This window comes from Cebus imitator, unplaced genomic scaffold (assembly GCF_001604975.1).
Source record: "Cebus imitator isolate Cc_AM_T3 unplaced genomic scaffold, Cebus_imitator-1.0 Scaffold171, whole genome shotgun sequence".
Classification (NCBI taxonomy): Eukaryota; Metazoa; Chordata; class Mammalia; order Primates; family Cebidae; genus Cebus; species Cebus imitator.
Window position 1 is genome coordinate 1864891 of NW_016107486.1, and position 16063 is coordinate 1880953.

Consider the following 16063-nt stretch of genomic DNA (forward strand, 5'->3'; position numbering starts at 1 on the left):
CCTCAACTGGTCTATCATCCCCTGCCTTTTCCAAAGCAGATATTGATCCTGATTTTCTTTGATTTGAAGACTGATGGGTAGAGGCAGGTGAGAAAGGAAGCCTGTGGGAGACACAGGAAGAAAGGAAAGTCTAGAAATAACAAGAAAGCCTTAAGAGAAGACATTTATAATATGGCCTCAACCAGAAACAGGCTAAAGAATGAAACCCAGAAACCTTAGTTCTTAAAAGAGAACTTGTGTTGTAGGTATTATTTAAAATGTAAATTGAAGCCAAGAATAATATTTTATATATATATTGCATTTTAGGTTCTGGGGTACATGAAAAGAACATGCAGGATTGTTGCATAGGTACATACATGGCAATGTGGTTAGCTCCCTCCATCCCCATTACCTATAACATTTGGTTTCTGGTCACTAAACATGGCAATAAGTACAAACAGTTTAAAATAATCACAAAGTCAAAAGATTTTGTTAGAAAATGAAGATTTCTTGGTCCACAGCTTGCTGCACCATAACCTTTGTTAAGAAGTTGGCTGCGTTTTTTTAGGAAGTTAGCTCTACTCTATTTTAATGTAATCTGCTAAATAATTTTTAGACATTGCTATAGAAATGAAATTTATTAAAAAATGACACAAATTAGTTTGCAAAATTCAGAAATATAACTGGAACAGCAAGAATAAAGTCTTACATTAAGAGGTTAGTTGCATATCCTCTGTTGATGCCTATTTAATTTCAGAGATATCCCAGTGTGCTATGTTAAGTTTTGAAGGTCTGTGTAGTCTTTAACTTGACCTTTAAAAACAACAGAATTTGAGTGAATGTCAATAAAACCAGTGAATTATAAATATTCTGTCTTCTAGCAATTTGACTAGGGCTGTCAATAAACAAAACTGTATTTTCTAGGGCTTTAGGCATGAATAATGATCTATGAATTTTAATTTAACATTCTATGAGGACCCTAATAGAGTATCAACAATTGAGACATCTATTGAGTTGGTCTTCAAATAAAATTGGACGTGTGCATATTTCAGGAAATGAAATAAAACTCTTAATGTCATTGCATTAAAATGCAACATACACACACACACACACACACACACACACACACACACACCCCAAGTAAATATTTTTTAGTACTGTCCACTTTGGTGCAAACTTCAGAATATGGTGGTAGATATTTGTTGACTTCTGTCAAAAGAAATTCAGCCACAGTCCACTGTTTACAATAGCAAAGACTTGGAACCAACCCAAATGCCCATCAATGATAGACTAGATAAAGAAAATGTGGTACATATACACAATGGAATACTATGCAGCCATAAAAAAGGATGAGTTCATGTCCTTTGCAGGGACCTGGATGAAGCTGGAAACCATCATTCTCAGCAAACTGGCACAAGAACAGAAAATCAAACATTGCATGTTCTCTCTCATAAATGGGTGTTAAACAATGAGAACACATGGACGCAGGAAGAGGAACATCATACACTAGGGCCCGTTGGGGAGTGGGGTAGCTGGGGGAGGGACAGCAGGGGATGGGGGGATTGGGGAAGGATAATAGGAAGAATATCTAATGTAGGTGACGGGGGGATGGATGCAGCAAACCACCACGGCGTGTGTATACCTATGTAACAATCTACACATGTACCCCAGATCTGCACATGTACTCTAGATCTGCACATGTACCCCAGAACTTAAAGTATAATTAAAAAAAAAGAAATTTAGCCACAGTCTCTCTCTTTCCCTATATATATGTATATAGTCATATACATAGTCTTATATAGTCATATACATAGTCATATAGTCATATATATATGTGATTATTATGACTTTTTACATAAAAACCCAAGTTATCTGAATTAGCTATTAGGCACAGAATTATTCGATCCTGTCCCCATCCCTCCCTGATGCTCACACACTAACTAGTATTTTTCATGGTAAAATTAATTCTTTCCACAGAATACAGGTCTTCACTCGCATTCCCCAAACAACCTAAAACCACTAAAATGACAGAGTTTCATTCAACACTTCGGCTGCTACTCTGTCTCCAGCAGAATGATGATAAAGACTAGGCTACAATCAAAAGCAAACATTCTTGCAGCCAGAAGAGCTCTCTTTATGCTATGTGCCTCTTCACAGATTATAAAGCAAATGTTATAGGAGTGTAGCTCCTAAACTGGCCTTCCTGAACTGATAACACTGAAGCGCTAGCTGGCTGGGCTGTCCACCCGGATGGGAAAAGGAGGTGAGGTGGACAAAAGGGAAAAGAGCTTGTAATGTTGTTGACTTCAGGTCTCAAGGAAGAGACAGATGTGGATTTTCTTAGGTGAGGAAGAATGCCAGAGGAGAACAATTCCTTAGAAGACCCATAGGGAAGGAGTCAAATGAAGAAGAAACAAAGCAACAACGAAACAAAACCCGTCTTGCCCCACTATGCAGCTGCAGGACAAACACAGAGCAGAAGGCTGTAGTTGCAGAATAAGGTGATCATTCTTTCAAGCATTATAAAAGGAAGCCTTCAGAAATCACTCACTTCTGTCATTTCAAATACTTTGATGCATTAGTGAAAGGAAGTTGTCTATTTTTAGCAGTGTACACCTTTTAAAACTGCAACTGATACTAAAGTTTTTTTCAAAAGCAATATTTATTTTTCATGAACAGGCATAGTACATTTGCTATAAAAAATGCTATGCGAGGAAAAAGCTGCATGTTACTGATATGACAAAAAATGTAAAAAACTCTACTTATGAAAGTGTTTGGCCCTATAAGAATGTATTGAATAAAAAGTATTATTCCAGGTGAGTGAGCCGTATGGAAATGTGGATTTATTAGGGTTTGTTTTGAAATGTAATTTGTACGGTGAGCTTTTTATTCCCTTGGTGGCTATCAAATAGATATATTGGCTACATGTTAGAAGTGCAATAGATAATAGGTAACCAAGGGAGAAGTTTTAATAAAACTCTTAGGAAAGGCAAAACAGTGAGTGAATATGTCTGCTTACATCTTACATTTCAGCTAATAAATAAAAAGTGCAGATAGGGCTTTAACTGAAAAACTTGCTGGTTATTGCAGCCTGGAAGGTTTATTGAAAATTGGGTAGAACACTCTAAATTTTTATATTTACAGCTACAATGTGAGGTGTTCAAGCTAGAGTGATGTAACGTTCATTTTGACTTTGGTACAGGAAGCTGATGTTTTCACAGGAAATTTGCAAAGCGGCAATAAAGAGGAAGAGCATTCTTGATTATTAGTGTCTGCCTGAGCTATTTCTGATTGTGTTCTGGGATTCCAGAGAATTGAGCAATAGAGTATTTAATTTTACCACTCACCCCTTGAGTAAAAACATCAGACACTTTTAGGAAAGTTTTAGAAGCTACGTCTTCAATAAGCACAGGTCTTTCATCTCAAAGAACTGAGAAGAATTGAGCTGCTTAAGAACAGTTGAACTTGGACCTGAGAGCACCATACTTAGCAATCTAAGTATATTTAGGTCACTCATCTGACACTGGGACTTCACCAGCCCTGTCACCCAAACTGGTTGTAGTCAGTGGGACCACAGAATCACTGAAGAAATCTGCTTTTTTTCTTTTTTTACCTTCAAGGCAATAAGAAAAATGTAGTTCTCTGTTAGCCATCCCTGAGCTATCTCAATTTCCATGTTGCTCTCTTAAGTAAGTGTCTTGCTTTGGAAAATGATGAATCATGTCCTACTCCTGGAGTTAGTCTCCTTTAAAATAGACACAAAGGAGGCAGGGAGGAAAAATTACTCTAGTTGTCATTAACCAATGTAAAACAGTTCTCCATTAAACAGTAGGAGAGCAGGGCCAAATTTGTGTTACCACAAAGGACAATTGGCTTCTTAAAGCAAGCTCCATAGATTAAGAACCAGAGCCCCTAGGACAATTTTACTTGGTTCAGAAACAGGAAATCAGAACAGCGAGCAAGTATATGATTAGAAATTTACATTAATAAAATGTGATTTTTTTATTGATACACAAAAGCTTTTAGGTTATAAATAATCTATGATGGCTAGCCAAATATAAAATGCCACTATAAATCCATGTCTATATTTCAAAAAGACAGGAACACAAAAGTAAGATACATTAAACTAATTGGCATAGTTTGGAGAACGGAATCCATTATTAAATATGGATTCTACCAAATATCCCAACTAATTTCCAGTTATGTCAATGTTTCATGCTCACTTTGTAAGTTCTCAAGTACCTGCATCTTTCAGTGAACACCATCTGGAAAGGTTCATACAGAATTCCCATGCCATTCTTGAAAGGATTTGCTTTTGTGAAGGGATTTTGCAAAGAAAAACAATTCAAAATTCAGTTACAGCTTATACGTTGTCTTTTGTAGGATTATAATAAGAAAGCTTCTAAGTAATTTTTTGAGATAAGTGTTAAATGAATAAACATACTTCAGCAAAATGCATAAAAACACAATGATTTAATTTCTAAAGCACTTATATTATTATGACATGGTTTTGGAGACAGGTTATTATAGTCTACATTGGTGATTATGTAGTGTGTCTCATGGAAAAACTGCTTATGTAGTGGCCTTTTCTCCAGAAACCCTATTTTTCCTTTTTTAATAATCAACTAAGATGTATATGTAAGAAAGGCTCATCTTGTTTTTTAATGTACAAGATACTTTCTTTAAGAGAGCAAAATTCAAAATCGTTTTGTGTTTTGAAATTTAAAATAAACTTATCTCCTAAATTTTCTAAAGACATATTTCATATATTTGATCATCCCTTATTTTGTCAAAGGATTTTAAGAGTCTAACTCAAACATATGTAAGTTCTGGTGTACCTGGTTACGTATACTGAATAAACCATTTGTTCTATTTACACATAGACTTGAATATATTTCTGTGTGTGTGTGGGTGTGTGCGGAACCTCAAACACTATTATTAAATGCAATCCTATATTCTTAGATACAGAAGTTGATGATATACCTTCCTACTTGCCATGGCACTAACAAAGCAAGGCTGAGACTCAGCAACCACCTGTGCTCATTACATTGCAGGCTAGTAGTAAGTTTGGTTGCTGGTAGGAAAAGGGTCTCTTATCACACTCTCCTTAAGCTGAAGTTTCTTTCAGGCTTAATGTAAGGATGTGCACATTCTCTTATCGAGGTGGTCTTGAGCTGCAGATACAATCGCATCGTTCATGGTGATCCAACTGGATGTCAACCAAAGCCATGGTCTTAGCTTTGCCCCTCCTTTTGATGTGGCCAGGCTCAAACTGTAATACCTAGGACAAGAAGCACATCTCCTGTTAGAAAGCCTTTGGAATTCAACTCGATCAGATCCCACTTACTTATTACCTTTTTGACAACTAGTTCATAACCCTTTGAGAATCCAACAAAAGCTATGGGCTTCCTATCAGAATGCACACATGTATACATTTTTACAAACAGCTGACTCCCTGAAGTGGAGGAATCAGTTGATCCCAGAGCAATGCCCCAGCATTACCTATGTGAAGTACCCAAATGATTTCATGTGTCTTAGCAGGTATTCATTAATAGTTTTCTAAGGGCCTGCTTTTGGGCCAGGTGCTGTTCCAAATATTACCATAAAGATTATACTGACCAAGGCGTAGTGTTATAGAAAAATACAATACTGAGCCTATTATTAGCATGGACAGGAAAATGAATAAATTCATGAACACAATATGCTGGCATATCTAAATCTTTGGTTGAAGTAAAACATGTTGCCCTGATGAAGGTCATTAGTGGCCATAAATAAGTAAAAATGTGTTTATGTTCCTGTATATTTGTTAGCATATAATATCCTTTGCAATTTAAAACAGATCAGTTTCCACTAAAACCTTTGTATATCAATTCCATGTATCAATATAGCATTTATTAAATCAATAAGTATATCATTAATTTTTAAATTCATAAATTTAAACATAATTTCTTAAATTAGTAGTTTAAATATAGGCTAACCTTTTCCCCTGCAGTGGCCTTCATTTAGTCAAACATTAGCTATGACATAGGCATATACTTGGTAAAATTACATACTTGTTTTCTAATGTATTACATAGGCAGACTAACAGATTATTTCCTTTATGTTCTTAGATTCCTGTTAGCCTTTATTTTTTATTTTGTCCTATTTTTCTTTTAGATTCTAAACTCAGTCATGGCACCATCAAATAATTCTGTAGCATTTTATGGTTTTTGAATAATTTGCAAAGGCACTTTTTTTTTTCTTTATACCCTCAGACAAGTCTTTCAAATAGTGGAAAAAGTATCTTTATGCCCACTTTATACTGAGATTCTAAAGGAGGGTAAGTACCTTGTCCTGGGTCTTCCAGCGACTTGGACCTGACAACAGGATCTGGGATCAGGACATTTAGGTTCCTAGCATATTGTGACTTAAGGCCTCTCTAACATGCCTTCAATTTCCTTTTGTGTCTCAAGGGTATGTCTGGTTCCCCATGTGAACGGGCAGGGAGACCTGTTATGCTTTGCTTCAACTTTTAGCCTAGATGAAAGTTTGATGGCTAGAGTCCCCCGCACTCATGCATCATGGGCTGCACATTCCTTTCATTTAGAATTTTGTCATGCTGTTCCATAGACAGTCCAGTTAGGCAGAGAATAAATCACTGCATTTGTTTCATGTTCAATCAAGTTAGGGCACTCTGCTGACACAGAATGGAATACAGAGATCTATTTGTAGCAAAACTCCAAAAGGATTATGAGTACAAAATTGAGGCAGAAAGATATCCCATAAGAGAGTTCATTAGGGAGACAAGATGTCAGAAATTTGATATAGGTAAAGCTAGTCCAAAGGCCAGTTTTGGTAGTTGATTATATTATCATCTTCTCCTGCAATTCTATTGCACTTAACAATAGGTGCCTTGGAAGGGGTTGGGGTTTGGACTCCTATAGCTTTGCCAATAACTTCTCCAATATAAATTAGTTGCTATGTTCCAAGACTATCTGCCTGTGAAACAGATTTGAGAACCAGGGGGATGCAGGAAAGGGAAATAATTCCTAAGAAGCTGAGCGTATGATAAAGATTGCTGTTTAAGAAGACTGTTATCAAGGCCTAATAATTTGTGGTGACTGGCACCTGTAAAATCAGAGCTCTGTCGATTTGCTTTTTCATTTGATGGCAAACAAAAGTGTATGCTTTGGGATGAGAGCAAGAGCCTGGGCAGTTTTTCTAACTGGTCTTCCAATTGTTCAGGGATTTTCTCTATGTTTTATATTAAGCAACGTGAGCACAGTATACATGTGTTTTGCTGATAAGAAGAGAAAAATGAATTGGCAGACAATTTTTCCCAGACAAGACAGGAAAGCACTATTTCAACACAGTGGAAATTGGACTGCCTTACTGGATGATCACAGCACTGATGTTCAAAGCTTTCAGATCATGTAATAGTCTTAAGTTCAGGTACACAGCATCAAAAGGAGGAAGAAAGCAAGGCTGATTTGAGGGCACATAGAAAAATGAAAAGCCTTTATCTGAGAAAGCAAACTGGCTGGTTATAGGTTATCTGGTCACCTTTAAAGGGAAGGAACACTGAATTAATTACAGCAGCTGAAGGACAAGAGGTACCCTCACAAAGCACTTTCTTATTTTCTGAGCTGTGATTCACAGCTGCAAGCATATACCTGGAAATAACAAATCCACTAGGTGGCAACAGGCTGTTTCTTAACACCTATGGGTGCAAATGAGGATCCTGACTCCTCTCTACCCTCTGGAAAACCACATGAAGCCAGGAAAACTTGACATCTACTAAATGGAGTGTGACCGAGCCAGTTGGTGGGTTTCATAACACTGTAGAAAATCAAAGGTACTCGGTTTTGCAAATTACCTTATCACAAAAGATATTTAACTACAGTTACTCACCTTGTTGCCAATAAACCTCTGAATAAATCTTTGCCATGAAGCTAGTTACACTAATAAAACAATACCAGGCAGAAAAGCTATCTGCTGAGTCTATTCTTGTTTATTGGGAATATAAAAAAAGGTTGTTAAGACCTTGTAACAGTTCTCAAATTAATGGCTGACAAAGGAACACAAGTACATATTTCAGGACAAATGCATTATATAAACCTGAATCATTAAGAGTTTATTTAAGATTCTTCCTAACTTCTAAAGCAGGCTATATTCAGCACACACAGTTTTTTAAGGGGAAAAAAAATCTTCTCTTTTGACCTCTTTCATACTTATAGCCTTTGTAAAAAATGTACACGGAATCAATATTTTTAAGGGATGCCAGTGAATTATTCTGAAAACTAAGTGACTACAAGCAAAAATATCTTGAGAAGGGATAACATATTATCTTCTCCCTGAGTAGTTACTCAACCTGAAGTCAATAGTTGCAGCAGTGGCTAACACTGTAACAGAAGGACTGATATCAAGTCCCAAGACATAGTACTCAGTTAAAAAGACATAAATGACAAGCAGCACAACACTGTTATACTAAGAAGTTAAGTTTGAAAGTGACAAAAAGCTGGGTTATACTAGGGGTTTATAATATGCTCATGAATTCTGAAAATTCAATCATGACATCTGTGCATACTTACTTCAAATAGAAGCTTTCTGTGAGACTCTAGGTTTACTATGAGATGTACTCAGTTGTAGTTTTAACTTTATAGAACCAAATAGTTAAATGATTTTGACAGTACCTTAGAGGATTAATGACTACATGTTCAGCCTACTCACTGCAGGAAACAATATAGAAAGCCTGGTTGGGCACTAACTTTCAGAGCATGGCATTAGCATTGGGTATCATTCATGACACAGATGGGCTTTGTCTGCCTGGGGAGTACCTTGTCCCATGTGGCAAGTTTGCTGCTTTGGCAGGAAGGCCTGATGTGAAGCTAGATTGAGAAAGGAGAGAGTGTGTACAGTTTGTAATACTTAAGGAGTTCAGTAACCTGTAAGTGGGTCATCAGGGAAAAAATCTAATCAGAACTGAGAAAGCCAGACCAGGCTCTCATCTAATTCCACCCACATCTGCCTTGTACTTTATAGTCTTCAGGTGCCTTCATTCACCCAGTATCCTAGGGTGGTAAGAAGCACAGGTGTTACCATTGCCATTGTCAAGAGGAGTGAATTAACTTTTTTATAATCCATCCATAAACATTTACTGTTCCATATCATATCTTTATTCTTTCTGCATTTACTTAGCATTTCAACCACCAATTTGTTTTTATTCTTTACACAATTTCAGTGAGATAAGATTTTGGGGGCAGGATAAAGTGTAACAACAGATAATGAAAGTGATGTAATTTCAGGTTTGCCTGGGAACTCAAAATTGTGGGTTATTATGGGGATTAAGTGAAGAAACCTGAGGCCTTGGGAAGTTTTAAGTAGCTGGTCCTCATTGCCTCTCCATGTGGCAGAACTGGAATCAGAACTCACGTCTTTTCTAGTTCTGCAATTTTTCTGCTCTATGGCCCTCTCTTGGCAGGAAAACACCACAGGAAAGGCCTCATGGTCTCACTCAAAGGTGGAGAAAGGACAAGAGGCAGAGAGACTCTACAAGTTCTAGCTATGCGGTTTCTAAAAAAAAATAATAGAAAAGAGACTTTCTTGACTTTTGTTATGGTTAGGTTTAATCATGACCCCAAAACTCCCTATTGCTAGAGAATAAATACTTTTGCATAAAATTTCTTTTCTGTTTCTTTGGTCTCAATTTAAAAATTTAGTTAAGTTGTTTTCAGTAACAGACATTTCAAACATGTAAAAACAAAGTACTATTCTGTTACCTCAAATCTGAAGGTCAGCAGTGTAGTGCTCTAATCTGATGTTTCGTGTATAAATACAGATGCTCCTTGATTTATGATGGGGCTATATCCTGATAAACCCATTGGAGGTTAAAAACATCTTAAATTGTGAATGCATTAAAACCCCAATTAACCCACTGAAAAGTCAAAAAAATACAAATCTAACCATCAAGTTGAAGATAATCTGTAACTATTTATTACTACATCTCCTAACTCTTAAACTATGATAAAATGCAAATGTTTAATACAAAATTCTACATTAAATAAGAAGAATCCTCTAAAGTAATTTTTTTTTTCATTTTGTCCAGAGATGTAAATGATTATAGATGCTATAAATGTGCTGATGGGTCTAGGCTTGTGCCATTCAACAAGGTAGCCACAGCCTTGTGTGGTGATTTAAATTTCAAGCAAATACAATAAAAAAATTTAGTTTCTATTTGTGCTGCACACACTTCAAGTGCCCAATAGCCACATGTTGCTAGTGACTACCATACAGAACAGTCCAAATATAGGTTATTCCTATCACCGTAGAAAGTTCTACTAGACAGTGTAGGTGGTTTTGTCAAGCATCCTGACAAAATCATGAGAGGAAGAACACAGAAAATTAACTTCTATTTGTATCTCTCTGATGCTTCCTATGTTTTTGGCTGTTGACTGAATGCATGCAGCCAGGGCACCAAATTGTGTAAAACAATGAGTATTAATAATAGGTCACTATATTTTTAGGGAATATCCTGTTCCTTCATTATACACTAGAAAAGAAGAGAACTGAAATAATAGTAACTTCTAATTGTCTACACAATACTTTGTTTTCTGGAATCCTCCCTTTAACAGAAATCACTACCAAAGTATCTTTTATATCCTATGATGGGGATCAGGACACTGTATTCCCAAATGTTTTAAGCTGAAGGAATTTGAGAAAACAAGAAAAGCAGAAAGATCACTCTGACCTTCCCTTCATGCTCTATCCTGAAGTAGGTCACAAAACCTAGGATTTTCTGATCTTCCCATGTAGCAAGTCCTAAGACCCTCATGTGAGCAATGCTGCTACTATATTCAGAAGAAAGAAGAATCTCCCCTCATCTTTTTTTTTTTATGTGTCTCACCTTGTCACCGAGGCTGGAGTACAGTGGTGTCATCATGACTTGCTGCAACCTTGAACTCCTGGGCTCAAGCAGTTCTCCTGCTTCAGCCTCCCAAGTAGCTCAGACCACAGGCACATGTCTTCACACTTGGCTACTTAAAAGAAAATTCTTTCTTTCTTTCTTTCTTTTTTTTTTTTTTTTAGAGATGGGGGTCTCGCTATGTTGACCAGGCCGATCTCGAACTCGTAGCCTCAAAAGATCATCCCACCTTGGCCTCTCAAAATGGTGGGATTATAGGCATGAACCACTGCTCCTGGCCTAAGAATCTTTATCTCCAAAGACAAAGGTAGAACAAAAAAGAATCTGAACAAATGGGCCTTGCTAATTTTCTCCAGTTTATTACCATTAGATCATATTCTGCCCTATCATATTTCTCCACAACTATCCACACTTTATCAAACATACTATAAATAATTCTCAGGTTGAACTGCTTTTGGGGGCCTTTTCTTCCTTAGCAAGGCCTCTGTGTCATATAAAACATAAATGAGTATGCTTTTCTTTTGTTATTCTGTCTTTTGTTATGGTGGCCTCAGCCATGAATATAAGATGGGTAGAAGAAAAGGTATTTTTCCCCCCTATATCTAATATATTCCAAGAAGCATAGAACAATTGTTAAGAAAGAGCAAAAATCCTTTAATAAGGTACCTACAAACTTTTGAGAGCAAGAAATAATAAAGATAGTCACATTTTACTGCACAGTGAAAACTGCTGAAAACTTTACAGGAGAACTAATATGACCAGTGAAAAAAGCAGTGATATTAGCTTCATTAGGAGCTTTCTAGTTTCTTAGATTTAAACTTCTTAATGTTAAGAAGTTTAAATCTAGGAAACTAGAAAGCTTAATGAAATATTTGTGGAGAATCACAGAAGCCTGTTATGTGACAAGGTCTCATTACCCCTTTAAGGGAGCTCGTCTCTCACAGAAACTCATTTCACATCTCATCAGTTGCAACCATGAGCTGGGGAAACTGGTTTCTCATTTCTCAGAGGTAAGAATACAGACACAGAACTCGAAGATTAAAGGACTAGAATTTTTCCCTAAAGAGACTAGGCTCAAGCAACCCCCCTTCTGGAAATGGAATAAGCCTTTTGCTATTTTCCACAGGGCACTTGAAAGTGATAATTGTGACACATCTCAAGGGTATTTCAGGAGTCTCAGGGGCATATGACAGGAGAGTTTGTTTCAGGTACTGTTTCTGGCTGGTGATGGATGCTTATTTTTCCTTTTGTCCAGCACTTGGCAGAGTGATTTTATAGAGCTCTGCAGAGTTCTAGAAGTAAAAATATTATGACACATGTCTTAAAAAGATGCTTAGATAGTTTTGAAGGATGCCAATGTTTTAGCCCCACTCATGCGACTGAACCAAGAGATCAAGAGTTTTCCCCTTTACATGTTAATTGAGAACAGAAATTTGCAGGTAATGGTTATTGTGTGGAGCGACAAGAAAGGAACTAAAAGGAGGAGGATAGCCAGGCCTTCAGTGTTCTTCAGAACTAACTGGCTGGGAGGTAAGGGTCTTTAGGGGTATATGGTTCACTCTGCCATTCCCACAATAAGTAATTTTTAAAATCAAGCTAAAACTTCTGAGCGTAAAGATAAAAATAAAGCACTTCACAAATACATCAAAGGCCTGACCTTGAATGTTCTTCCTCACAGTTACTACTAGGTACAGACCTTGTCATTTCCTAGATTATTTAAACTATAACCTGACTACTATTTATCCTCAGCGTATGATTAAAGGTTATAAAATTCAGATTCTTAGAAGTGAAGGACAACATACAATCTAGAGTTCATCAGTTCATACAAAAATAAAACGCAATGAACATAGATTATAGCATTCTCTAGATATGAGAACTTTTTTTTTTTTTTGCCTTTGAAAACAGTGGGGTGGAGCAAGCAATTCTTATAATTAAGAAAATACATTCCATGTAAGTCTGAAATAATGTTTCCCTGTCTGAAGTAAGTATGGTCATTGTGGCACAACTTCCTACATTTCCAAGTTGAAAATAGCAATTATTACATACTTATTTTTGTTTAATTCAGAAGTAGCCTCCTAACTTATTATGACTTTTGTATTGTTTTCAGAATAAAAATCAAAACCCAAATAACAACAACAAAAGCCTCCAAAAAACAGTTTGACAAAGCTGGAGATTTTATTTAGAGAGAACTATCTATCTATTCCTTTGTTTTGGTGGACTTTTTTCTTTTATACTTTAAGTTCTGAAATACACGTGCAGAACGTGCAGGTTTGTTACATAGGTATACACGTGTCATGGTGGTTTCTGCACCCATCAACCCGTCATCGACATTAGGTATTTCTCCTAATGCTATTCCTCTCCTAGTCCCTCACCCCCCGGCAGGCCCCAGTGTGTCACGTTTCCTTCTCTGTGACCATGTGTTCTCATTGTACAACTCTCACTTATGAGTGACAACATGCAGTGTTTGGTTTTCTGTTCCTGTGTTAGTTTGCTGAGAATGATAGCTTCCAGCTTCATCCATGTCCCTGCAAAGGACATGAACTCATCCTTTTTTATGGCCACATAGTAGTCCATGGTATATACGGGCCAGATTTTCATTATCCAGTCTATTACTGATGGGCATTTGGGTTGGTTCTAAGTCTTTACCATTGTAAATAGTGATACAATAAACTTATGTGTGCATGTGTCTTTATAGTAGAATGATTTATAATCCTTCGGGTATATACCCAGTAATGGGATTGCTGCGGACACTGATGGAGAGCAACTCAAACAGTAATTCCTAATGATAATGTTTGCTTTATATTTTAGTGTATATTTTAAAACATAGTTCTGTATGATGCTTAACATCTTGCAAAATACATTTCATATGCATTGTTTTATTTGACCCTCAGAGCAACTCTGGAAGGGGTTATCTGGTATATTAATTTATCAGTCCAATTTCACATATGTGAAAACCGAGTCTCTAAACTTTAGTGACTTGCACGTGTTCCCACAATCATAAAGCAATTAGACCTGCTGTCTATGTCAGGGAATAGCTCTAACTCCTCTTCAGTCTACTCTATCTTTTATGCTCAAAGAAGTGCTATATATTACTAGTGACAGGAAAAACATAGACTGTGGAGCCAGTGGATTGGAGTTGGAGTCCTGGTTCTGTGATTTACTGACCATGCCATGCTTGCTAACTTATGATTCTCCTAGGCCTTTAGTTGACTTATCTATAAAAAAAGAATAAAAATAGCAACATTTTTACAATATTAATGATGGGATGCTAAATGAGCTAATGATTACTTACAATAGTGTTTCTCAAGCAATAAATGCTATTATTACTATTATTAAGGTTACTATGCGCTTTACGTCTTTGTTCCTCCTATATTCTATTTACATTTGTTTATTTTTGCATAATCCAAGAGCTGATTCCATGAGTAGCACTTAATAGTTGTTAGAAAAAAATGATCATTTCCAGTTGAAACATACTTCATATTTAGAAAATGTAATGATCTTTGGCAATTTATATTTTTCTATCTTTATTGTGCCAAATTTATTAAGTAATATAATTGAATTAAGGTTTTGCTTATTCATTTTTGAGTCACATCCTGTAAATGAATAATATCATATTTCTTTTTTTTCCTCTGTCTTTCTGCAAGGAGGTGAAGTAAGCTCTGAAATTACTGTATCACACATTTGATTATATATTCTAACAAGACTGTTGTTGATCCACATGGTGTATTGTTCAATTTAGAAAAAACAGTGAGATGAGATTAACTTTTATCAGGGCGCTTGACTTGGCAAACCTAGTGTGGGTAGAATTTCAGCTCCTAATCACACCCTGGCTGGGAGCCCTTGTGCAGTGATCAACTTGAACAACTGTATGCAATGGCCCTGTCCTCCTGAATCCTATAGATTAAGCACTGCAATAAGAAATCCGAGAATGACATACCTCGTGATACTTTTTCACAGTTTTCCCTGAATTGCATGTGCAGGACCTCCAGTTGGCAGTTCCACAGCCACAATTTCCTCCACAGCGCTGCACGAGGAGGCAACGTGGAAAGAAGACCACATTGGTCAGCTTCAGCTCTTCTCTTATATTGACCGAGTAATTCCTGGGAGTGCAACTGTAACGCTTGACATCATCATTGAGCCTATCCAGGTTAACTGTAAGCAAATACACACACACTGCGTAAGCAAACACACAACTGTAAGCACAAGTGCTCAGCATGTGTTTTTGGGAATAGAGTGGGAAGATTCTGTAAGGACAATCTTAACCTTGGAATTAAATCCATCCTCAGGCTCTCAATTACTGGGAACCTAAAGTAAAAAACCTAACTTCTCTCTTGATCCCATCTACCCTTCAAAAATAACAACAAAAACAAAACAAAACAAAAACCTTGGCTAAAATCTTTGTTTAAATTTCCTTTCATCTTTTTTATGCAAAAAAAGTTCTGAGGAAAGAAAATGAAACATTTGGCAAATTAAAATAATTGCTTTTATCTTCAAAAAGACAAAATAAATTGCTTTTCATTCTAAATAAATCCTGACTCTAAGCCATTACTAAAATATAATTTGAATTATATCTAGGACACATTAGGGACAATCACTGTATTATATTTACCTGGCAGTGAAATTTCACATGGAAATGTAATAAAGAAAAGGATTTTTGTTTTATTTGTAACTTCAAAGTTAACCAACATGTTAGAGAAAATGATTTTTTTTTCATGGATATAGTGCATACTTGTGCATTGGGTCCTAGATGGCAGTATAGCATAGTGGTTAAGTGCTTGGGAACTGCAGTAAAGTTACAACTTCCTTCAGTCACATCATGGCTATGCTTCCTTGTAGTTGGAAAGTTATTTAATGGCTCTGAACTTCTGCTTCCTCATCTATAACATGTAATCATTTGAAGAACTGAATGTAATATGCCTGGCACTCAATGCCAGCTCTTCTTATTCATCTAGATTCATTTGAATCTCCCCCTCTCACATTCTTTTCCTTTAAAGTCAAATAAACAACATTAAAAAATATATTAGGTCTTTCTCCCTCTTTTTCTTCTTTGGATGTTACTTTATATAAATGATTATTGGGGGGATATAGTTAGTGGGACTTCTATGAACTAAAAGCATCACACTATTTTCAAAGCTAAGTCATAAATATTTACTTGAATTGAATTTGTATTATTGTGTTACATAA

At 36.4% G+C, this 16063-nt stretch overlaps 1 protein-coding gene across 1 annotated transcript in view; it reads right to left on the minus strand.

The window, feature by feature from the left end:
* Positions 1–2627: 2627 nt before the first annotated feature.
* Positions 2628–16063, minus strand: part of PDGFD (platelet derived growth factor D) — a 114592-nt gene continuing 101156 nt past the window's right edge. The window contains exons 6-7 of the mRNA XM_037744401.1: positions 14817–15031; positions 2628–5260 (exon numbers count right to left, since the gene is read on the minus strand). Of these exons, the coding sequence (XP_037600329.1) occupies positions 5135–5260; positions 14817–15031 (341 nt within the window). The 3' untranslated portion in view covers positions 2628–5134. The remainder of the gene's footprint in view (positions 5261–14816; positions 15032–16063) is intronic.